Source organism: Gopherus evgoodei, chromosome 7, assembly GCF_007399415.2.
Source record: "Gopherus evgoodei ecotype Sinaloan lineage chromosome 7, rGopEvg1_v1.p, whole genome shotgun sequence".
Lineage (NCBI taxonomy): Eukaryota > Metazoa > Chordata > Testudines > Testudinidae > Gopherus > Gopherus evgoodei.
Genome location: NC_044328.1, coordinates 12,197,958 through 12,224,035, shown reverse-complemented (window position 1 = coordinate 12,224,035; position 26,078 = coordinate 12,197,958). Strand labels below are relative to the sequence as shown.

General features: G+C 44.4%; 1 protein-coding gene across 1 annotated transcript in view; it reads right to left on the bottom strand.

Moving 5' to 3' along the window:
• Positions 1–24,486, bottom strand: part of CASP7 (caspase 7) — a 38,690-nt gene extending 14,204 nt beyond the window's left edge. The window contains exons 1-2 of the mRNA XM_030568894.1: positions 24,367–24,486; positions 18,954–19,069 (exon numbers count right to left, since the gene is read on the bottom strand). Of these exons, the coding sequence (XP_030424754.1) occupies positions 18,954–19,069 (116 nt within the window). The 5' untranslated portion in view covers positions 24,367–24,486. The remainder of the gene's footprint in view (positions 1–18,953; positions 19,070–24,366) is intronic.
• Between the last annotated feature and the right edge of the window lie 1,592 nt (positions 24,487–26,078).

The following is a 26,078-nucleotide window of genomic DNA, read 5'->3' as shown; positions in this document are numbered from 1 at the left end:
TACAACATCCTCAAGTGGCATCAGCACACAATTATTGTTAATTTACAGGATGCACCCATCCCATGAACATTCCTCGACACACTTTCCCACGGCATCCAGTAACCCATTGTCTTCCCAACTGCATATAAAAACCTGTACTCTTCCGCAAACCCAGCTTTATAGTCCCCGTCAAATATTTTAGCTGATCCCTATCATAGTGTGAGATCTTCTCCAGGCATGAAAGAATCTATTCTATTTCTCTGTTGTTCCTGTGTGACATGTAAGGCACGGTTCTGAGAAGAGAGCAGGACCTGCAAGTTCTGTTGACTTCAATGGAAACTGCAGGGACGAGACAGTCACTCAGTACCTCTCAGGATCAGACCCACAGTGCACTTACTGGCAGTCAACAAAGTAATTCTAGCAAATTTCTCCTGGTAATGGTCCAAGTCAATACCTGACAAATCACTAAGGAAGCAAACTTGTGGTGTATGTACATATTGGATCTTCAACCCAGATAGCACGCAATCTGTTATTTGACTCCAACTTTTGGATCACCTTATGTCTCCACATGCCCAAATGGCAAATACAAATTGCCATACTGGACGTGATCAATGGTCTTTTTAGCAGCAGAAGATAAAAATCTACTGTCTGAGAGAGCCCAATACCAGATATATAAGAAAAAGGTAGAAGGAAAATGCGCATAATGGACAATTATATCAGAATTTGTCCATAGGGGAAGTTCCTACCTAAAACTAGTAAGTAAGAAGTTGGTTTATGACTGGAAGCATGAAGCTTTATAAAATGTATAAACATTTTTATCCTTTAACTTGTTTAACTGAGGATGTTCTCACTAGCCATATGTCTTTTTTTGGTTGTTTGTTTTACCTAACCTCCCTGGTCATAATAATTTATTGCATTAGGCATTTGGCAGGTTAATTATCAGTTGTGTAAATATGCATTTCTTTTTACTACTTTTATATAGTTTGCCTGTCAGTTTCAATGGATGTCCCCTCATTTTTCTATTGCAAAAAAGATTGAATAGGAACACTGAGTTTCAGTTTCTATTTTTCATATTGCATCATTGAAATCCAAAATCTCCAATTTCCTCTTTTTTTTTAATTCAACTTTGTCTGGATTAACAGATCAATGGTATTTTACGGTTGTGGTCTCTCAGCTTTCACATCTAAATTATGCCAAAACTCTTCTGTGCTGCGCCACTATTGGTCACCCTCCATTGGTCAGGCAGCCCAGTCCCACACTTAGACAGGAATATTACTGTGCCTCTCTGTCCTCTCAGGCACGGAGCTCCTCCTCCTCCTTTTGGTCAGATCAAGAGTCCAGCAAAGTTGAATTCCCCTTTGGCAACATCAGTTTGTCCACAGAATGAAAACCAGAACGTGCACACTAAGTCCCGGCTTAGGCTTGACAGTAATATCGTGTCTGAGAGTCCTACCTTACAAAGGCTGGACTTACTCTCTGTCTACCCTGGGATAATGATTACTATTTTTGAAATGAGCGCAATGTTGATAAAAAAAATTAGTATTTCTGCTTGCCTGTCTCATCCTATTCACCACCCTGTTGCTGAATTTTGTGACGCTAGAGATTCACGGAGAGGACATAAAGCTTCATCTTGCTTCACTGTGGATCAAATTCTTACTCCAGTGAGTAAAGACCTGAGGATTTGAGCCCATGAGTTTAAACCGCTAGAAAACATTTTTACCATTTAATAAACATGTTTAAAAACTGCTTTTAAGGGGAAAAAGCTCTTTTGCTGAGAATGGAGTCTCTCAGCATTACTGTCTTCTCTTCATGTTGGAGGGCTTCTTTCCTTGGGAGCTCACTCCTCCCTTCCCCCACTTCCACTGCACTACATTTACCATTCTCAGAATCCACAAGATGTGCAATAACCTCAGTGCATGGACTGTTAACCCCCTTGAGTGCTCTAGTCTTTCCTTTTGTAACCTCAGCTCAGGATCATCATACTGTAGGCTTGATTCTACAAGCCCTCTGTGCATTGAACTCATAGACTCATAGACTCTAGGACTGGAAGGGACCTCGAGAGGTCATCGAGTCCAGTCCCCTGCCCTCATAGCAGGACCAAATACTGTCTAGACCATCCCTCCAGTTGACTTTGTGGGAGCTCCATGCATGTAAGACATCAGATCAGACTCTGTAACTGTAGCCGTGTATATCTCCACAAAAGATATTGCCGTCTCAACATGATTATCAGACTGGACCCAATGAGTGGTAGACCTTATCAATAAGGATAGACATCCAGCACATTGCAAAAGGGATTTAACTCTGCAGCTTCCATTGTGCCTGAGAGGCCAGAATCTGTAATAGCACTTTGTTCAGGTAAGCAAGGCCACTTCTTGGAAAAGCAACATAAACCAGGAAATTCTGGAGCAAGAAGAGACGATAATTGCAGGAAGAAAATGTGATCTCACCCACACAACCTGTAGCTAAACCAATCCCATTACTGCTGCTGAAAGTTAGCAAGGATTAAAAAAAGTCTGACAATGATCCATTTCCATTTGGGATCTTTTGAAAACCATGCGCTTCTTTCCCTTGTGAGGAATAGACTCAATGGTGATTTATATATAAAGGAAACATCATCTCTGCCTGGAAGAAAATAGTCAGTCTAGGAGAATAAAGACAAAATTACAAATAGCAAGGTTCCACTCTTGCGTGAATTTTTTTTAAAGGGGAAATTGGATGCCCTTAATCAAAAATGAATTGTAAAGTGACACTATGCAGTAAACTATACTTTGGTTTTGAAAGCAAGGAGGAGGCTTAGTAAGTCCCCTCCCCCCACAAGCTTAGGGGCTTTGGGGGATTTATTGATGGATGGAGGGGGGGGGAAGGAGTGCCACCCAGCTCTGCTCTGTCCCCAGCCCAGCCTCAGCCCAACTCTGCTCTCATTCCATCTCCACTCCAGGAAAGTTCCTCCTCTAGTCCCAGCTCCTCCCTCATCCCCAGTTCTGCCTCCAGTTCTGCTTTCAGCCACTGCTGAGACAACTGTGCAGTAATGGGGGAGTGGGGGGCGTGGACAGATTCCATTACTGGTAAGGGGGTGGGGGCATGACAGGAAAAGTTGGGCACCACTGCCTTAATATGCTTTGCAAGGACAGTCATTCATTTGTATGACTGATCATAAAATTCTACTGAAGAGAATTTATTGCCTGTTTTAGAAACTGAAGACTTCTATTTACAGAGTATAAACTATCCTATACTTCTGATCATAATTATCTCATGCTCCTAAGCGTCAGAAGCCAGTTCTGCTATGGCTCATTCAGTCTTTGCCGTTCTACTAAGAGCCAGCAAGGGATGGATGAATAGTAGTGATGTGATGCTGACATCTATCTACCAACTACTAATCTATGTTTGAGAATTGTGACGGTGCACTCCATATGATGTTATGAAAATACGCTAATGAATGTGAAAATAACGTAACTGGAACATGTTTCATGCAAAAGGTCTCTTGTAAGGTAGCATTAAAAAGCTTATAATCTACTGAGTGTGTTCATCCTATTTGTATAAATGTACCACTCTTGTATTTGAAATAAGGAATATGAAATATAGCTCTGAAGTCCTATTGTAATTATGCAAAGCGTGGGCCATTAATGGTGGTTTGGAATCTTGATGGCTCCCATTAACCAGGACAATTGGTTGTAAATGGCTCTGTTTACCTGTAAGTCTTCCTGTATACCTGTGTGCTGGCAAGCGGGTAATGAAGTCCAACAGTGACATGTGATCATGTCACCTGAACTGGAATCCATCTTTAACCTGGTGCTTTTCCATTTAGAAGAAGGGGTGGGAACCCAGAGGGGGACAAAGGATTCCTGCCTTGTGCAAAAGATATATAAGGGGGTGGAAGAGAACAAAGGGGGCTGCAGTCCTGAGAAATCCCCTAGCTACCACCTGAGCTGGAACAAGGACTGTACCAGGAGAAAGGATTGGGCCCAGACTGGAAGACAGCTAGTTTGTCAAAGAAGCTTACTGGAACATCTGAGGGTGAAATTTACCTGAATTTAGTTTTCTACTGTATTAGGATTAGACTTGCATGTTTTATTTTATCTTGTTTGGTAATTTACTTTGTTCTGTCTTTTATTACTTTGAACCACTTAAATCTTACTCTGGGTTAATAAATAAGTGATTTTATTAAATACAGAAAGTAAGTATTAATACCTGGGGGGGGGCAAACATCTATGCATCTCTCTATCAATGTTACAGAGGGTGAACAATTTATGAGTAAAATGGATTTATTTGGGGTTTGGACCCTATTGGGAGCTGCGTATCTGAGTGTTGGAGACAGAAGCACTTCTTAAGCTGTTTTCAGTTAAGGCTGCAGCTTGTGGGGGACATGGTTCAGACTTGGATCTGTGTTTGCAGCAGGCAAACGTGTCTGGCTCAAACAAGACAAGATACTGAAGTCCCAAGCTGGCAAGGAAAATGGGCTCAGAGGTAGTCCCAGCACATGAAGTGGCAGTCCCAAAGGGGGTTTCTGTCACCCAACCCATCACATCTTAGCCTTTCTACTAAGAGCCAGCAAGGGATGGATGAATAATAGTGATGTGATGCTGACATCTAACTGCTAATCTGTGTTTGAGAATATTGCCCATTATGTCACAATATTGTAAGTTGGATGGGTGAGCCGGAAACAGTATTAGTTTAAAATCTCAACAGAACCTTGTAAGGACTTTGGAGCTTTCCTCAGCATGGAAAATGTGTTGCTCTATGCCTCTGAAGTGGTCTGGAGGAAATGTTCATTATCAAAGCACTGCTAAAAATAGCTGTCTCTGGTATCATATTTGTTTTTAAACATCAACTTAAGTGATACAATTTTTGTGGTCAGTTTCCATCTGTTGCGTTCTTATGACCATGCTTTGGTTTGTTATTATAGGATTTTCATGACATTCCTACGTTCTACTCAAGATTCACTCCTAACCGCTCTCTTTTACTCCTTCCTCCTCTTCAGACTTCCTAATCTATCGAACACCCCCAGTTACCCTTCTCTCTCCTATTTCTGTACTGGAAGCCTATCTGCAATAAAAGGCACAAGCCACTCATTTGTACCTGGCTGGTACTTTTTAGGTTATAAATTCTTTGAAGAAAAGACTTTGTTCTTTGATACATCTACTTGAGTAAAGTGGCACGTACACTCAGAGCAGCCTACAAATAATAGATAATTATGCTGTCCCCTTTCCCCCTGAACTCTGTATTAGGTGGGCAGAGAAATACCCTTTTTGGGGTAGAAGGAACATGCCAATGCTTGAATGTCCACATGCCCAGTATTTTATTTGTGCAAAGAATCTTTTATGTTACTAGTCTTTGAACAGAAAGGATATATTAGGTGGGTTAAGGAGTAGGCATATTTGGTGAGTGCCTTCCCCAACTACACGGGTTGAAACAGACTTGAACACCAGATTTTAAAATTGGAATTGGGATTGGCAATGAAGTTTGTGCATAAAGTATTCAGTGTCATGCTCTTCATGTAAGAAGTCACGACACTAGCATGTGGAACTGAAATCACTATAACTGCTAGTTATAGAAAGGCAGGATGGTACTGTGGACAAGACATTGGACTGGGAATTGGGAGCTTGGGGTTAATTCCCATCTCTGCTATTGAGTCACTATGTTCTTGACAATTCACCTCAGCTCTCCATTTCTCAGGTTTCTCATCTGTAAAATGGGGCTGAATCTTAACTTCCCCTCAAGTGCTTTGAAGAATGCTATGTAAGCCCTAAGTATTATTCCTCTGCTGAAATGTACAACTGTAAACATTTATAAAATCTAATCATTGTTCCATCTTGCTTAACAGAGGTCAGTCTTTACCATCATACCACTTTAGAAAATGGTTGAAAGAAAAACTGGCCAGTAGTTTAACAATTCAAGTAACCAACCCCTGATGACAAAGAAACAATTAACCTTTAAAAACACAGGGAAGATAAATGGAATTCAAACAAATGTTTTACACTACCAATTTGCCTAGGGGAACCTGCTTATTTGCCTGAATTAACAGAAATTACTATCAGCTTTGAAGGATTTTCACTAACAACATAATCAACCCTGGAAGACTTCTAAACCATGCTTTAGAAAAATTCTCTGAGAAAGTGAGGGGACTTTCAAATATTACCATAAGAATCTTTTCACCAGAACAGAGAAACCCTTCCTTCAGGAGAGAAAAGAAAGGGGCATGTAGGTCCTGATTGGAGCTCAGTGAATAATTATTTGATTGGGTGGCTGAAGTGAAGAATCTGGGGGGAAAAAAAAACCAAAAAACCCACCCAAAAACTCCTTTACAGTTGAATCAAAACTGATTTTTTTTGTTTTTCCTCACTGAAATCAACCAAAAACAGTTTTAGGTCAAAGTAAACATTTTGTTCAATCTGAAATACTATTTTCCATTTGGTTTCATTGTATATTTGGGTGGTTTTACACTTTCTACACTTAAAAAAAAACAAATTAGCTTAATGTCTAAATGTTGTTTGAAAGAAATTAAAAATGTTTTGTTTCAAAAATGACAAACTGTTTAGATTTTTTCTTCTTTTTTTTTTTTCATGTTTTATTTGGCCTAAATTATTAGCTGAATTAACACAAATTCTCAGATAGTTTAATTCAACCAAAAAATACAATTTTGGGGTGAATATACTAATTGCCAAAAAATCTCTCAGCTCTAGTCCTGACAACACTGTGCATTTGAATTTCTCTCCAAGCATCTGGCAACTATTAAGATTGACACAGACATTGCAAGGGGATGCTTTGTATAAGAGATTCTGAACTCAAGAACAAGTCAGAGCAATACTGTACCACATAAAAGGAGTTCTGAATAAATTATTCCTGATGACGAAAAGTCTATGTGTGTTCAAAAAAAATATTTAATGATGGTGAAAAGTCCCAAACTGATAATATCAGAGTTCAAAATGAACATTTATCAACAAAAAGTAAGGCACAGGCAGTGCCCCACTTCTTTGCAAGCTACTTCACCAGTGTGCCTTAATTTTGAGTGTCAACTTTGGGAAGCGGAGAGAGAAGAGGGCAAGTGTACTTCAGGCTTAAGCCCCAAAATGGCAAACACTGATGCAAGTGCTTAACTTTACTATTGTGGGGGACCCACTGAAATCAAAGGGGCTATTTGTGACCGTAAAGTTAGGCTTGTGCATAAGAGTCTGCATGATTAGCCATAGTGACCATTCAGTTTGTAGTTTCTTTGCTAAGACTGACAATCAGTTCCAGTGGCATTTTTTAGGAAAACTTTGGAACTATACTGTGACTAACTCACTGCACAAAGGCCACTTAAAAGTTTTCAAAGGAAGTTACTTTCTGCTACCCACCTAGACTGAATTAAAAGAGGGAGTTATGCAACAAAGGGCCTAGATGGCTTAGGCCCTGATCCTGCAAGCTGCTCCACAAAGGCTTCCCCCATATGCAAAGCCACTGAAGTCAATGGCTCTCTGTGGAATGGAAGGGTCTGCCAAGTACAGCTGTTTCCAGGATCAAAAACTTAATGTGTAACTTCTGGCACATTTTCCATCTTGTAGATGCACCTAGAGTTTGAGATGGGCAGTTTATAAAATCTAAACAAAAAAATACCTTATTCTTTTTTGTTTTTATAACTACGTATTAGCTTAAGTCACAGTCAATAGTATTCAAAATTAATTTTTTCTTTGAAGTTTTATTCACTATATAGGAAGCATAGTGGGGCTCATTCAGTTTCATGTTAGTACAAATGTTGGACATAACAGGCTGTATCTGACAAGTATTGTGTAAACATTTAGCAACAGTTAAAAAATAAAAAAAGTCAGGCAGCAGCCTCCTGTTCTTCTGTATACAGCATGTTGTCTTCTGCAAATCTCTATTCACACTCTTACATGATAGCACTGCAGTGTAATATTCACAATTAAATAGAGCCAATAAAGTGCAAGCTCTATTCTCTTTCTGCTACTCTGCCCGACACTCTGTTGTGTGGTAACTCATGTATTTTTTGTGTGATATGATATGAGTTATATACTACCTAAAAGTCACTAAAGGCTTTACAAACAGAAAAGAATACAGATAACTTTTCAGGAGACAGTTCCATTCTGCAAGTCCTGTATGTATGAACCTCTCATCGGAGTCGTGAAAACTGAGATCCCTCAGGATTGGAGTTAGGCTGCATAAGATACACAGATAATTTCTAATTATGCTATATAACACCACTACCACCAACACAGGTATTAATATAAACTAAAGAGACATTTTATATCAACATCGTACTAATGAAAATAATTAAACTAAGCAAAGCACAAAGTACACTTTTCCAGAATACCTTTGCATATGAAATGGTAAGAGTACTGTGCCATCAGAGTGACCTTTAGCTGGGGAGAACACTATGTCTGAATTATTTTAGGGAATTCATTCATGACACTTCCACAAAGGCAACAACAGAGGAGGAAGGAGAGATATGACACTGTACAGTACCTTGGCTCATCATCAAATATCACTCCACTCTGCATCTGAAAATAGTTTCACCCTTGTGTCCAAGAGCAAGTTTAATCTTCTTTAGAAATGTTAGGAGCCCACCATGCTCAGGGTTATAATGGACAGTGAAGCAGGATGCTCTGCATTCAGGCCCAAAGGTTCGCCTATGTCAGCAGTGGGTTACGCTGGACTTTTCTGTAGGGCTATTCAAACTCCCATGGCTATGGCATAGCAAGCTGCTGAGGTCATGCAGGCCTGATCCACCTTTGTTGACAGGCAGAAAACATCTCATCACTGAGAGTCTATCAGTGCTCCGGTGCAGGAGCTTAGGAAAGGAAAGTGAGGTGGAATAGCACAACTTTACTTTTTAACATACTTTTACCCACCACAGCAGGATAGAGAAAATTTCAAAAAACTTTTAACCCAAGCGAAAAGACAGAAGAGAACAATAAACCCGTAGTACTCTGTATCTTGGAAATAGTTCCCATATATTGACTCTTTATGTATTCTAATGCCTATTAATTTTGTCTGCATTTTTCTATTTCTTTGTTGTTGGCTGCTTATGTAAAAATGGAAAAAATAATAAATCACATGTGTGATTTGTTTTCTCCTAAACTTTGAATTATTTTTATTATCTTGGCTTCCTTGCAAAGAGACAGGTAAATTACTGTAATTAAAAGCAAACCTGATACTTGATCTGCTGCTAGGGTTGCCACCTATCCAGGTTTTCCTAGGATCGCTTTTTGGAAGTAGCTGTCCTGTAAGATATCTGTAAGGGTGCTCAGTACACATTGCCAAGTGTTCGATTTTATGGATGTCCTGGTTGTTCGTTTGTTTTTTTTTAATCCTGGATGCCTGGTTTTTTGTACCTCAGAGGTGGAAATCCTATCTGCTGCTGTGATTGCTAAAATACAGTTCCAAGATAGTTGAGCATTTACACCATGTACCATATGCAAATGTCTCCAGGAGGAATGAACAAGTACTGATTGGGTTTAATGAACTTTATGCCAACACCAGCCTGGCTGCAGGCCTTCTCCAGTGATTGAGTTCTAGATTCTCATAAAAAAAGAAAAAGGAAAAAAAAAAAGACTAATTAGAAGTGAAAAATTCCTGGTGTATTGTATTAGAAAAAATTGTCCAAAGTATACTGTTATTATTCACACCGGAAATGCCATAACCAGCAAAGACCACCTAGTCCAGTAATCCTCTCTCAAACTGATGAAATGCCAAATGCTTCAGACAGAAAGCACATATGATTTTTATCATTGTTACGTACTGTTTATATTATAATAGCACCTGCAAGCCCCAAACCTGCAAGGCCCTCATTGTGCTTGGTACACTAGAAACACAAAGAAAGACAGCCCCTACCTGAGGGAGCATACAATTAAAATAGACAAAACAGAGAGGGAGAATGGGTGAAAAGGAAGGATCATTATCTTCATTTGACAGCTAGGGTACTAAGACACAGGGATAGTAAGTGACTTGCCAAAGGACAAAAAGGAAGCCTGAGGCAGAACTGGGAACTGAATCCAGATCTCCCAAGTTCCTAGTCCAATGCCATAATCTCAAGACCATCCTTCCTCTCAACACAATGCAGATAAAATATCTTCCTGATCTATCCATCCCAATGCCCATCTACCCACATTGTGTCCATCACCGTTGTATCTGGACCCAATGAGTCTATGGTTCCAGATAGTGAGAGAACAATCAGCTATTAACTGTAGCAGGAAGCCTGACAGCCTGGCAATTTTTATCCTGGCTGTTGTGAGGACACAAGAAATACTTTTCATACAAATGTTTAATTTTTTTTTAAAATAATCTGTAATATTCAGTGGCAGCAAAGCTCAGTTTAACTACACATTGCAGTAAAAAAAATGTACAAAGGTGCTGCTGAAACAAATGAGGTGTCATTCAGCTCATTATTAGGATTTCAACATTAGGACAAGGCAGGAGCACTTAGATTTCACGAGTGACTAATTTCACAATTGCTTTGGAAGCAGATGCTGACTACCCTACTTGCTTTTCTGTGAATAAGGCAATGCAGTTCTGTATTGAGGGGCCTCTTTTCCCAAAGTTCAGCGTTTCAAGTGGCCTGCACAATACAGGGTGGGCAACTTATAAAAATGTATGCGGATGTGAGGGGAAACCAAACGTGCGCACTTTGAGAAACAATTCATCCTGAAATCCTTACGGTGATGCATCTTGTCAAACAAATAAAAGGAAACTGCTGGTAATCAAAGGTGGGTGGAAAATAACTCCCAGGAAGATGAAAGAGAACAACAAAAGAGCGTCTCTTGTCAGCCTTAAATTCTCCATCCCCCTACATCCCCAAAGCTGTCATTGTAACAGGTTATTAATCCATGTACATGTATATTCTTCAAATGATTCAGGTCTCATTGAACAAAGTGCTCTACCAACCTACCATTCTAGTTCCAGAAAGAGAGTCACACAGCAGACTCTGTTTTTTGTGCAAATGTATGAAGAAAAACAAATAGCATCACCACCGCCACAATTCCCAACCCCCGCTTCCAAAAAGAAAAAAAGAAGAAGGAATTTTTGATGACATTTTAATGTCTATCCTTAGTTGGTGTTTATTGGGGTACATTTACTTCAATAAAGCTATGCAGACTTTACAATAGCTAAAGATTTGGCTCTTTGTTTTGAAAAAATTTGATACACAGAGACATGGGTAGTGAAAGATTACCTGTCAGGGATGGTCTAGATAATACTCAGTCCTGCCATGAGTGCAGGGGACTGGACTAGATGACCTCTTGAGGTCCCTTCCAGTCCTACAATTCTGTCGTTCTATGACTTCAGTCCATGGTTCTCAACCTGATGCTCTATAGCCCCGAGAGAAACAGGAAATATGAAAACGTTCTATACACTTGTAAGTCTTTTTCATCTAAATTTCAGTTTGCAAAACAGAAAAAAGCTCATGTAAAATTTGAGTGTATATTCTATTTAACTGAGGATGTCATAGCTGCTGATGAGCTGAAGAGAAAACACAGATGGATGGTGACTTTTTGGCAAAGCAACTTTCAAATTGATTAAAATAAGTGTTCTCAATTTAATTAAAATGAGAGCTCTCAAATTGTTATAGCTTTGTGCTTTGATTCCTTACTGAAGGCAAAATTAACTACTTTATAGAAATACTGTAGTAATATTACAGAGACCCAATCAGCTCAGCTAACTCCATCTCAAGAAAAACTTAAGGTGTAAGTTAGGGACCTTTTATTGTTTTTACCCTTTGCACCTTTGAGGAATGAATAAATAATGCTTTGTTCCAAAGATGCTAATTGTACATCACAGCAAACGTATACTGTCACAGGTCCCCAAAGGGAAAAGCTTACAGGTGCCAAAATTGAATTGTGCATGTGTTGTTAACATGGTTGAGAAACAGGAGGCTGCAGCCTGGAACTCCTGTCTAAGGTGGAAGAAGCATATGACTCCATACAGAGTTAACTGCATGAAGCTAAGCCTGTCACCTAAGGCAGGGGTGGGAAAACTTTTTGGCTTGAGGGCCTGCAGCAGGATGGATACCCGCTTCTGCCCTGAAGGGCTTAAAACAGCCAGGAAGAGGGCTGTGGCAGGGAAAAGCTAAGCTGACTGGGGAAGTAGCCACAGCTGGGCCATGCCCCAATCAGGCCCAGCTGGTCCCTATAAAAGGCTATGAGCCAGAGGCCCAGGGATAGTCTCTCTCTGGATTCAGAGAGAGAAAGGCCTGGCTGCAGGGAGCTATAGACAGAGTACCTGAGTGGAGCAGGGCTGGGAAGCTCCAGCCTGGAAAGCCCCAGGCTGTGGCCTAGCAGAAGGCCTAGGGGTTGCAGAGGGAAGCCCAGGGGTAGGCCAAGGCAGCAGGTCCAAACCCTCCTTGCCTGTGATGAGTAGGCTGATACTGCAGTCTGCTCCAGGGCATGGGGGCTAGACAGTGACTGGCAGCAGCCTTACACTGAGGCTAGGTGGGAACAGTGGGTGGGGGTTCCCCAGGGAGGGGAGACCCTAAGACTGAGGGGTTCCCAGAGAAAGGGGCACTGGGGTCCTGGGAGGGAGATGGGGGCCAGAGGAAAGGTGGATCACTGGCCTGCAGAGGGTGCTCTGGAGCTGGAATGAGCTAATTCGCAGAAGTCACCAGCAGGAGGCACCGCAGGGGTGAGTCCACTCCTCTACAGGGCCACATCTGGGAATAGAAATTGTATGGCGGGCCATGACTGCTCACAAAGTTGGGGCTGGGGTGTGAAAGGGGGTGAGGGCTCTGCTTAGGGGTGTGGGCTCTAGGGTGGGGCCAAAAAAGGAGTTCAGGGTGTGAGGGGGGGCTCTGGGTTGGGGCAGGGGAGTAGGGTGTGTGTGTGAGGGCTCTGGCTGGGGGTGGGGGCTGAGGATCAGGAGTTTGGGATGTAGGAGGGTGCTCTGAACTGGGACTGAGGGGTTTGGAAGGTGGGAGGGGGATCAGGGCTGGGGTGTGGGAAGGGGTGCAGGCTCTGGCTAGGGGTGTGGTCTGGGGATGAGGGGTTGTGGGTGCAGGAAGGTACTCTGGGCTAGGATTGAGGGGGATCAGGGCTGGGGCAGAGTGCTAGGGTGCAGGGAATGGCTCAGGAGTGCAGGTTCCAGGTGACACTTACCTCAAGTGGGTCCCGGAAGCAGCAGCATATCCCATCTCTAGCTCCTAGGCAGAGGCACAGCCAGGCAGCTCTGCATGCTGTCCTGTCCGAGGCACCGCCCCTGCAGCTCCCATTGGCCATGGTTCCTGCGTAGGAGCTAGAGGGGGGCATGCTGCTGCTTCCAGGAGCTGCATGGAGTGGCTCCCAACCCTGCTCCCTGGCTGGAGCACTGGAGTGGGGCAAGCCCCAGACCCTGCTCCTCAGTGGGACTTCGAGGGCTGGATTAAAACAGCTGGTGAGCTGGATCCAGCCTGCGGGCTGTAATTTGCCTACCCTGACCTAAGAGGTGCACTTGACGAGGTCTAAGCCTAGAAGCTGTTACAGTAACTTAAGAGTTCTTAAACAGATATTTCTATACTAGCTAATGCTTTCCAACTGAGGTCGATCTACACTAAAGTAGTATAAGATGCCTTAAGTCAACCTAATTATGTCAGTGTACACACTACAGCCTTGCTCCTGCACATGTAAGTGCCCTGCTACACTGACATAATAACTCCACCACCACTAGAAGCATAGGGTTTATGTTGTAGTTAGGGCAACACAGTGTCCCTGCAGACACTGCCTTACTTGTCAATTTCATGGTTCCCCTGGAGCCAGCTCCCCAGCTGGGCTGCTGTCTGTTCTCTGCTCCAAGCCAGGCTGCCGCTCAGGCTCCCTGCTGGGCTGGCCCCCGGACTCCCAGCTCAGATTTGGGCTGCCACCCAGGCTCTCAGTTCCCCACTGGGAGTATGGCAGCTGACCAGACTCTGGGTGCTGATGTCCCCACTGGAAGCCTGGCTGACCCATTGCTCTCAGCTTCCTGCTCCCCACCAGGAATGGGGCAGCTGCACTGGGCTTCTCGGCACCCTGCCAGGAACATGGCAGCCAACCAGACACCGGGCATGGATCTCCCCACCTGGAGCCCAGTTGCCATTCTGGGCTCTCAACTCACCACCAGAAGCACAGTAGCCAACTGGATTCTGGGTGTGGATCTCCCTGCCTGGAACCCAGGTGACCCCCAACCCTCTCTGGGCGCTCCTCTCCTCACACAGGTCAACTTAAGTTTATAGTGTAGACATGCCCTGAGAAGGGGAATACTAAATATAAAAGAGAGAAGAGCAGTGGGCAAAAGGTAAAGTAACCCGAGGACACACAGTTCTATACAATTCAATAATAGTTGTACTGGTATCCAAAGTCTTACAGCTACTGCCAGTGGATGCTTCACTTTAGCCAAGTGCACTAGAAATACAACCATGGATGCTAATAAAGCAAGCTCTACTCTGCCACACTGTAGGGGCATTCAGTTGTTTTTAAGAGTACATTGTGGATGAAATCCTAGCCCCATTGACGTTAATGGTTAAACTCTCGCTTGACTTAAGTGGGGCCAGAATTTTACCCTTTGTGTTGAATTCTGGCCTCTGGATGGTTAAACGAAATGATGGCTCCTGTGCTTTTCCAGTACCCACAACACACACGTTTTCATATGACATGCAACCGACAGAGCAATTACGTGGAGGATAGCAGAAGACAACATGCATTTTAAAATGCCTTGTTACTATTTGAGGTTACATCTTTGAAATTCCAAGTGATGCTTAAGTGCACGAAAGATAAGATATTAAAGCATCCTGTAGAGAAATGAGAATTTTTTACAAAGATAAAGGCACATAAGTATTACAATATCACACAAAGCAGATGAGAAAAATGGGATATGTATTTTTCTTCCCAAAGATCACATGAAGAATGCACATACATTTTTCAAATTATTAGCCAAATTTTCTCTTAACCAGTAACTTTTATTGTCATCAAGCTTGCCAGGCAGTACCTGGCGATTTCTGCTCAGCAAAATAAAAACCATATCAATTGCTCATAACTGTGATTCTCTATATGATAGAGTGATCACTCTTCGGTGAATTTTTTTTTATTAAATCAACAAAAATGATATTAGCCTGCCATCTAGTGGTAACGAAAGAAAACAAAAAAAAAAGCAGGTGATTTTTAACAAATCAGCTTGCTTCCTAAAATGGTACTAAATCTAGAAAGTTTTTCAAAGAGATGAAACATACAGAACTAAATTTCCCTAACTGGAAGAAAAGAGAGAAATTGCCATGTTGAAATTCAATAGCTGACCCTGGACCACTTGGTCACATGTTTAAGGCAAAGGCCTATGACTGGATTCACAGCATCACAGATTTGCCGTGGAAAAGCCACAGAATGGAAATTATTTCTGATCAGATTGGCAACAATTTATGCTGTGGTCTGCATCATAAGTTTTACTGCACTGAGAGAAATACACCATACTGGCATAGATTTTCAACTACTTCCTTTCTCTGCTTTAGGGCTGCATGGAACTGAAGCCACAGAGGGGCTAACAGGAGTTGAAAAGTTCTTTTCCCGTCTGCATGGCTCGCAATTCAATTAGTATAGCGTATCACAATTCTGTTCCCTTCTACTTTAGAACAAAGAGGTGCCTTGTTAACAGCACCAAGTTAACTGTTTTCCTTTCATGCCCATGTATGTACTTTGGCAATAATAAACTGAGTGCATAGCATATTTACTTGAAAGTACTGACCACCTGGTAGGAAAAGATGATGGCAAGAACAAAGCCAAGGACCATTAAATACAACCAAAATTAGCCACCAGGAAATATCTGATAGTGAGGTGTTACTGGGTTGTAATGTTAGCTTGTAGACTAGACCATGGTCCTGGCAGACAAGACACTTGGATTCTATGCCCTGCTCTGACTTAGGGTACATCTACACTACGGGATTATTCCGATTTTACATAAACCGGTTTTGTAAAACAGATTGTATAAAGTCAAGTGCACGTGGCCCCACTAAGCACATTAATTCGTCGGTGTGCGTCCATGGTCCATGGCTAGCATCGATTTCTGGAGCCTTGCACTATAGGTAGCTATTCCGTAGCTATCCCATAGTTCCCGCAGTCTCCCCCCTCCCTTGGATCTCAACCCAGAATTCCCAGTGCCTGATGGGGCAAAAATCATTGTCGCAGGTGGTTCTGGGTAAAAGTCATCAGTTATTCCTTCCTCCGTGAAAGCAATGGCAGACAATCATTTCGCACCCTTTTTCCCTGGATTGCCCTGGGAGACGCCATAGCACGGCAACCATGGAGCCCGTTCAGCTTTTTTTTACTGTCACCATATATCTACTGGATGTTGCTAACAGATGCAGTACTGCAGCGCTACACAGCAGCATTCATTTGCCTTTGCATGATAGCAGAGATGGTTATCAGTCGTTCTGTATCGTCTGCTGTGCCACTGTAAATTCGCAATGAGATGACAGTTATCTGTCGTTCTGTAGTGTCTGCTGCTGTCATGGGTGCCCCTGGCTGAGGCTGGGGGCGCAAAGACAAAAATGGGAATGACTCCCTGAGTCAATCCCTCCTTTGTGGTATCTAAAAATAGTCAGTCCTGCCTAGAATATGGGGCAAGTGTACTAGAGAACCAGAGAGCACAGCCGCTCCGTGTCAGATCCTGCAGAAATGATGAGCTGCATGCCTTTCAACAACCCCACCTATTGCTTCCCTCCTCTCCCAACCTTCCCGGGCTACCGTTGCAGTGTCCCCCCCATTTGTGTGATGAAGTAATAAAGAATGCAGGAATAAGAATCACTGACTTGTTAGTGAGATAAAATGGGGGGGAGGCAGCCTCCAGCTGCTATGATAGTCCAGGCAGGACATTAACTGGTATGGGAGAGAGGAGCTCAGCATCCCACTGCTATGATAGTCCAGGCAGTAGAGAATCTTTTCTTTACACATGAAAGGGAGGGGGCTGATGGAGCTAAGCCCCCAGTTGCTATGATGAGGATGGTTACCAGCCGTTCTGTACCATCTCACCTAAGGCCAGCCAGGAGCACTCACGGGCTCATGACGAGGATGGCTATCAGTCCTTCTGCACTGTACTGTCTGCCACCGGGGAGGGGTGGAGAGAGGATGCTACTGTTTACTGCTGCAGCACCGTGTCTACCAGCAGCATGCAGTATACATAGGGTGACATATAAAAAAGTCAAGAAACGATTTTTTCCCCTTTTCTATCACGGAGGGGGAGGGGGGATAAATTGATGAGATTGTCCGGGATGGTTCAGGATCTATGTGTTTGATCCTACAGGCATTGGGAGCTCAGTCAAGAATGCAAATGATTTTCGGAGACTGCAGGGACTGTGGGATAGCTAGAGTCCTCAGTACCCCCTCCCTCCCTCCATGAGCGTCCATTTGATTCTTTGGCTTTCCGTTACGCATGTCATGCAGCACTGTGCTGTGGAGTCTGTATCATAGCCTGGAGATTTTTTAAAAATGCTTTGGCATTTCGTCCTCTGTAATGGAGCTCTGATAGAACATATTTGTCTCCCCATACAGCGGTCAGATTCAGTATCTCCTGTACAGTCCATGCTGGAGCTGTTTTTGGATTTGGGACTGCATCGCCACCTGTGCTGATCAGAGCTCCACGCTGGGCAAGCAGGAAATGAAATTCAAAAGTTTGCAGGGCTTTTCCTGTCTACCTGGCCAGTGCATCCGAGTTCAGATTGCTGTCCAGAGCGGTCACAGTAGAGCACTGTGGGATACCGCCCGGGCGCCAATACCGTCGATTTGCGGCCACACTAACCCTAATCCGATATGGTAATACCGATTTTAGCGCTACTCCTCTTGTTGGGGAGGAGTACAGAAACCGATTGAAAGAGCCCTTTATATCAATATAAAGGGCCTCATTGTGTGGACGGGTACAGCGTTAAATTGGTTTAATGCTGCTAAAATCGGTTTAAACACGTAATATAGACCAGGCCTTACTGTATATAGTCTTTAACTTTGAGACCCTGGCTTTAAGGTACAACAAATGTCCAGAAGTATTTTTTTAAGAGTGATATAGTTTCAGTTTGTAGAGTCAAGGTATTCCCAAAGAATGGATGCCTGGTACAGTAGCCAGTCAGACTGCTCGAATAATTTCTCAACACACAATGAATGGTCTTCATTAACAAGAGGTAAACTGTAAGCAGTTTAGCATAAGGATGGAACTAGACTATTTTCCCCTTACAACACACAAGCTATTATGCCGTTAAAACAAGTTTAATTAAGTTTAAATGAATAAGCCTTTTAAAAAAAAGTTCTGTCAGGTTCTGGAAGTGAAATTTTATATATCCATTTTATATCTGTAGAAAATATGAGGTTGTGGTTATAATACTACTAAAAAAATATTTAGGAACTTGATTATAATACTTTGCCTTTCTATTGTGTCTTCCATCAGAGAACCTCAAAATACTTTATGCTGATTGACTGAGCCTCACAAAACACTCATTTTAGAAATGGAGGCAGAGAAATTAAGGGACTTGCCTAAGATCACAACGTGTCTCCAGCAATAAGAAAACTCAGATCATCTGACTCCTAGGCTTATGCTTTAACCTTTTGATCAGACACTCTGTTCAAGAAAGCAAGCAAGCAAGCCAGGCCACGTGTTTAGATGACTAAATATGGATTTAAAAACAAAACTGTAAGCACCCATGTTTGAAAAATAATCATAAAGAATTATTAAAACCTGAAATTAAGCCAACTAGTAATTTCCAAAATTTTCATCTTTGAAATCATGGGAGTACAGTAAAAGTGAAGAACAAGCATCATGTATATTGGTCGTGCACCATACAGTCATGCACTGTCTGGATAGAGAAATACTTTCCATGGACATGGAATGTATACATTCATAAGCAGCACTGACTGAACTTAATTTTCCAAATCCTGACTTAAGGTTTTTATGGCATATTTAACATTTTTACTAACAGTGTTTGTTCACTTTTAGGGCATAGATGGTCTGTGATTCATTGCATTGCATATACACTGAAACAAAAATAAAATAAATAATAAAACTAAGCTTACTTCCCAAAGAATGAGAATCTGTCGCTTCTGTCTGGCCTCGCATCCACTGTATCACCTTGATCTCCATCTTGATCTTCATCCTGTGCGGGTACAGGACTGGATTGATCGCCTTCCATCTATGCACACAGAATAAAACAAACTAGAATATAAGTGTCCTTCAAGAAGTGCTATATTTTTTAAACACTTCCATAACTAAAAAAAACCCTAAAATCTCCCGGTCATTACACCAAATACATTTGGGGTTAATTATCAGACTGCTATGTAGCGTGATGTTTCATAGGCTAGGAGTAACCATAGTTCTTTTTGATCCTGCATCAATTCGATACTACATGTATTCAACCACCGCTGTCACTTTTTCTATTGTCATTATTAAAAAGTGACTCTAAAATCTGTCCATAAATTGCTGCTAAGGTCGAAAATAAAAATACCCTTCCAGTGAAAGTTCCTAATACCATGCTTTCAAGGTGCTTTGTAATCCTGTCAATGTGGACCAAAACCAGTATATTGGAAAGGCAGCACTAAAAATCTGAAACCAAAATATTTGTTGTTCCATTGAAGTTATAATCCATTTTGAAGATATTCTGAAAACTCAAAAATAACACTTTGGATTTTTCTAGAGACAAGTTGGGTGAGGTAATATCTTTTATTGGACTGACTTCTGTTGGTGAGAGAAACAAGCTTTCTAGCTTACATGGAGCTCTTCTTCAGACTTCAAACTAACTAGTTTCCCAGATCTGAAGAAGAGCTCTGTGTAAGCTCAAAAATTTCTCTCTCTCACCAAAAGAAGTCAGTCCAACAACAGATATTACCTCACTCACTTTGTCTCTCTAACATTCTGGAACCAACATAGCACAACATACAATACTGGAAGATTTCAATTTTTCTCACATATATACATATATATTCAATTGTGAATGATGTGACTCATGGATGTAGATCAGTCTTAATTTTGAATTTCACTACTTCTCTCTACTTCACACGTTATGTGTTTTATATTTTCCTAAGACTAGTGTGTTCTTTTTAAAATGTAAAGAAATTTATGCTCAGAAATTAAAAAGCACATTACTCTTCTAAGATTTCATAGCAGCCCTTTAGGCAAATTATGGCACTTGGGACAAATTCTGCTTTCAAACTCTCCAATATAAATTCAGAGTAACTTCACTAAAGTCAGTGGAGTTGTTTCAGAGTTATACCGGTGTAACTGAAAGCAATCATTTCCCCCATATAAGAAAAACCACACCATTTACCAGGTGAAAAGGTTTTTTTTAATCACAGTATTCAGTGGAGAGCAGAACAGTTGATGCTTGGCCCATTCCTGCAAACACTTACGGATTAAAGTAGTCCTTACTCATGCATGTCCTACTGAACTCATCAAGTGACAGATTAGAAATATGGACTGTCAGATTAGATAGCAGTGGAATGTAGGACTATGCAAACAGATATTAGACAGGTTGCATGGATGTTGATCTGAATACTGTGCACCAACCCCAGGGCAGGCTGAAAGTAAAAGGGAAAGTTGTTTTCAGCCTCAGCAGATTTAATTTGATTTCATTGGGAATATTCACAGTTCATAAAGGAAAAGGGCTAAGTCTGATAATTAATATGTTTCTCAGTGATCTGGGAAAGGGCATGAACTTTGAGGTGCTGGAATTTGTAAATTACGCAAGATTATTCAGGGAATTTCAAAGGGACCTAATACAGACAAATGAATGAATGCATGAAAGAAGATGAGTATTAATAAATGCAAAATAATGCACAAATGGAAGGAATAATTTGTACTACTTATGGGAATTGCGGGATTCTTAATGAACTGTTAGCCTCTCATGGGTGTGATTTTTTTTTAAAAAACTAAAATAATTACACCAGTGCAATGCCTAGTGTGGAGGCAGTTATACTAGTATAAAGTTATCCTATAGCAATATAGCTTATTCCCTTTCCTGTACAGGAATAGAGAGTGGCATAAAGCACCTTTATACCAATAGAACTGCATCCCCACAGGAGGGAAATGGATTGTTGCTTCACTTTAACTACACCAGCATAGTTCACCTTTCCGGTGTAGACAAGGCCTAAGGCTGGGGGGAGGGGGTGGGGAAGGAAGGGAAGTATCTCTAGGGCTAAAAAAGGAAAAGAAAGGGATAAAACATTGAAGATTGGAGGAAGACTCAGACACTGGAAGTGGAGGGTCAGATGCTAGGAGGAAACAGGGGGTTTAGAAAGTGTGGCCAGAAAGGGGGTAATGAGGGTTAAGCTCTGGGGTGCATAGGAAGGAGGACAGGATCAGGCTCTGGGGCCAGGGAGAAAAAGGAGCTTTGAGGGGGTTAGTTGCTAGTGGTCAGTAGGGAAAGAGGAGGACAGGGTCAGATTCCTGGGGACAGGGAAAAGGTACAGAAGATGTTGGAAGGTGGGGTCCAGGAACTGGGGTGACAGGAGGAGGCTTGGAGATAGGGTTGCCACCTCTGAAGTACAAGATGATCCTGAGCCCATAAGACAGGACATCTGGCAGTGTGTACTGAGCCCCCTTACAGATCTGCCAGGAAAAAACAGGGCAATCATGGTTACAGGGTGGGGTTAAGTGCTAGGAAGAGAGGGAGTGGGGGTGGAGGTGTAGACACTTAAAGGGTCAGGCATGGGGTGGAAAAAGTGGGGTTTGGGGTTAGAGCTGAGATCTGAAGTCTGATATGGGGAGGGAGAGGAGAGAACTGGAGAGGAGGTTAGAGGGATCTGACAGGTGGGAGAACATGGGGTTAAGCCAGTAGGGGCGATACTGGGGCAGGAGGAAATAGGATCAGGGAGGGGTGGGAGGACAGGGTTAGAGAGTATCAGGCATTGTGGGGGGAGGAGGGTAGAGGACAGAGGAGGAGGCCAGGAAGTGAGTAGAACAGTGGTTCTCAAACTATTGTACTGGTGACCCCTTTCACATAGCAAGCCTTTGAGTGCAACCCCCTCCCCCTATAAATTAACACCATTACAAATGCTGGAGACAAAGAAGGGTTTGGGGCGTACGCTGACAGCTAGTGACCCCTGAGGGGTCCCCACCCCCAGTTTGAGAACCCCTGGGGTAGACAGAATGGGTTGGCGGGTCAGGTGGAGGGAATTGGGGGTTGGAGCTGGGGTCAGGTACTGGAGAGAGGGTCAGGCCTGGGAACAGGGGTGGCAGGAGGTTTTGGGGAGGGTGAGGTGAGGGGAGGAGGGACAAGGGGGATGGAGCTGGGGTCAGGCCTGGGAACAGGGGTGTCAGGAGGTTTGCGGGGAGGGACCTGAGGTCAGTTACTGGGGAGCGGGTCAGGCCTGAGAACAGGGGTGGCAGCAGGTTTGGGGGGATGGTAAGGTAAGGGGTGGAAGGAAGGGAGGGAGAGGGGAGAAGGGGGATGGAGCTGGGGTCAGGTACTGGGAACAGGGGTGGCAGGAGGTTTGGGGGGTGGTGAGGTAAGGGGTGGAAGGAAGGGATGGGGCTGGGGTCAGGAACTAGGAATGGGGTGGTAGGAGGTTTGGGGGGAGGGGGAGATAAGGGGTGGAAGGAAGGGAGGGAGGGAGAGAAGGGGGATGGAGCTGGGGACAGGTACTGGGAACAGGGGTGGTAGGAGGTTTGGGAGGATGGTGAGGTGAGGGGTGGAAGGAAGGGAGGGAGCTAGGGTCAGGTACTGGGAACAGAGGTGGCAGGAGGTTTGGGGGGATGGTGAGGTAAGGGGTGGAAGGAAGGGAGGGAGCTAGGGTCAGGTACTGGGAACAGGGGTGGCAGGAGATTTGGGGGGAGGGGGAGATAAGGGGTGGAAGGAAGGGAGGGAGAGGGGAGAAGGGGGATGGAGCTGGGGTCAGGTACTGGGAACAGGGGTGGCAGGAGGTTTGGGGGGATGGTGAGGTAAGGGGTGGAAGGAAGGAAGGGAGCTAGGGTCAGATACTGGGAACAGGGGTGGCAGGAGGTTTGGGGGGATGGTGAGGTAAGGGGTGGAAGGAAGGGAGGGAGCTAGGGTCAGGTACTGGGAACAGGGGTGGCAGGAGGTTTGGGAGGATGGTGAGGTAAGGGGTGGAAGGAAGGGAGGGAGCTAGGGTCAGGTACTGGGAACAGGGGTGGCAGGAGGTTTGGGGGGAGGGGGAGATAAGGGGTGGAAGGGAGGGAGGGGGAGAAGGGGGATGGAGCTGGGGTCAGGTACTGGGAACGGGGTGGCAGGAGGTTTGGGGGGATGGTGAGGTAAGGGGTGGAAGGAAGGGAGGGAGCTGGGTCAGGTACTGGGAACAGGGGTGGCAGGAGATTGGGGGGAGGGGGAGATAAGGGGTGGAAGGAAGGGAGGGGGAGAAGGGGGATGGAGCTGGGGTCAGGTACTGGAACAGGGGTGGCAGGAGGTTTGGGGGGATGGTGAGGTAAGGGGTGGAAGGAAGGGAGGGAGCTAGGGCCAGGTACTGGGAACAGGGGTGGCAGGAAGTTTGGGGGGATGGTGAGGTAAGGGGTGGAAGGAAGGGATGGAGCTGGGTCAGGTACTGAGAACAGGGGTGGCAGGAGATTTGGGGGGAGGGGGAGATAAGGGGTGGAAGGAAGGGAGGGAGAGGGGAGAAGGGGGATGGAGCTGGGGTCAGGTACTGGGAACAGGGGTCGTAGGAGGTTTGGGAGGAGGGGGAGATAAGGGGTGGAAGGAAGGGAGGGAGAGGGGAATGGAGCTGGGGTCAGGTACTGGGAACAGGGGTGGCAGGAGATTTGGGGGGAGGGGGAGATAAGGGGTGGAAGGAAGGGAGGGGGAGAAGGGGGATGGAGCTGGGGTCAGGTACTGGGAACAGGGGTGGTAGGAGGTTTGGGGGGAGGGGGAGATAAGGGGTGGAAGGGAGGGAGGGGGAGAAGGGGGATGGAGCTGGGGTCAGGTACTGGGAACAGGGGTGGCAGGAGGTTTGGGGGGTGGTGAGGTAAGGGGTGGAAGGAAGGGAGGGAGGGAGAGAAGGGGGATGGAGCTGGGAACAGGGGTGGCAGGAGGTTTGGGGGGAGGGGGAGATAAGGGGTGGAAGGGAGGGAGGGAGGGAGGGGGAGAAGGGGGATGGAGCTGGGTCAGGTACTGGGAACAGGGGTGGCAGGAAGTTGGGGGGGAAGGGGTGGAAGGAAGGAGGGGAGAGGGGAGAAGGGGGTGAATCTGGGGTCAGGTACTGGGAACAGGGGTGGCAGGAGGTTTGGGGGGAGGGGGAGATAAGGGGTGGAAGGAAGGGAGGGAGGGGGAGAAGGGGGATGGAGCTGGGGTCAGGTACTGGGAACAGGGGTGGCAGGAAGTTGGGGGGAAGGGGTGGAAGGAAGGAGGGGAGAGGGGAAAAGGGGGTGAATCTGGGGTCAGGTCCGGCGGAGAGGAGCGGCCCGGCTGGGAGCAGGGGATCGGAGGGCCGGACACGCCCCAGAGGGGCAGGGTCAGACGGGGATAGTTGGGAGGGGGGCACTCACCTTGGGCCGGGCCGGCCCGACCTCCGCTCTGTCTGCAGCGGGCCCGCTCCCGTCAGCGCCCTGCTCGGACCGTGCGGGGCAAACCGAAAGGAAAAGAGGCGGGACCCGGGGCCGCCCTCAGCCGCCCTGTCCGGGCGCAGCTCCAGCTGCTCTTCCGGCTCAGGGGCAGATACGAGCCCCACCTCCTGGCGGGAGGGGCAGCCCGGCTGCCTCAGAGGCTGCTGCCCCCTATTCTGCCCCGAGGGGCACTGGGTGGGGGCCAAGCTGCAGACGGCTCCCCCCCCAAGTGGAAGAGGGGGCGAGGCGAAGCTCCCCAAACCTGCCCCCCATCACCCTTATGGGGAGCCCTGCCCCCCACAAACACTTCTCAGTGCCAAATTATGGTGCGGAAATTTGCCACCTTCTTGCTATTTTGCAGCACTGGAGTCGTGAAAAGGGACTCTTCTACAAATCTCTTTCCCCTCTTGCCAACCCCGAGCCTTCAAAATCTGGTGTCCGGCCACCCAAAATCCTGAGCTTGGGTTAAGGAGCATGGCGGAGTTGGGGTTTGAAAAAACCAAACCCATAGCCCCTTGGAGTTTCTTTTTCATTTTTTTCATTCTGGTTTCTTAACAATTAGGGAGCGAACACAGTATTGCCAATTCCAAATGTTCAGCATTCAGGAGTCTGGCCCTAAAAGTCATGAGAATGGCTTACAAATCATGAGGTGTCTTTAAAATAATAAGGGGGGGAGGTTATTTCTCTTCTAGCTTTTGAATCTTTGAGCTGTGTTTGCTTCATATGTTCAAGTGTTTCTCTACAACCATGAGGGTTAGAAACCTATTTCTTTTTTAAATGAAAGCTGAGAGTCTCATAGTTCCAGTAGCTGAGCCTTTAAGAAAAACTAAAAGTTTTGTAACAGACTAAACTAACTCCTTACGACTTCTGAGGTCTTAACAGGTCACTTCATCTTGAATGGTCCCTTGGTACTTATGTTAACTACTTTTGCTAAACAATCCGTTCCACCTTGTGACAATGTTTCCCTGACTTGAAGAAGAGCTCTGTGTAAGCTCAAAAGCTTATTTCTCACCAACAGAAAGTCAAATAAAAGAGAATACCTCCCTGACCTTGTCTTTCTAAAATTTGTGAGATCCCAATAAAATTAACACTGCATTTAGGTCACATTTTTAAGGTTTTCTCCATACCTGAAAGGGCTGGAATATATATATATGAAAAAGATCAGCTTCTCATGTATTCATATGACTTCATGAGTTAGGGTTTTAGAAAGACCCCAAATACCACAAGACTTGTGATAAAATCACAAAACTTGGTAACGCCCTCTTCTAAAAGCAAGGCCATTGTTGCTAGGAAACAGGTTTAGTTTTACTTGGAACAGCTCAATTTTTGTTCCTAATAAGCATAGTTTTTGTTCAAATCCTTTTTCATTTGGTAAAATTCACATAGCTAAGCAATTTTTTCTACAGTAAAGGATCCACTGCCAGATGATTGCAAAGTAAAATGTGTACCCTGAAGAATAAATTACAGAAGTAAAATAATTTCAAACCCTTGTGACATGCATAGATCTGCAGGTGCACCCCACTTTGCAAAATCAAAGCCTTAAATGGTTAAAAATTGATTATCAAGGTAGAAAATCCTAGATGCACAGCATAATCTGTATCCCTGATTTTAACCTGCAGGTGTGAAAACTTGGTGGCCTTGCACCAAAACAGAAG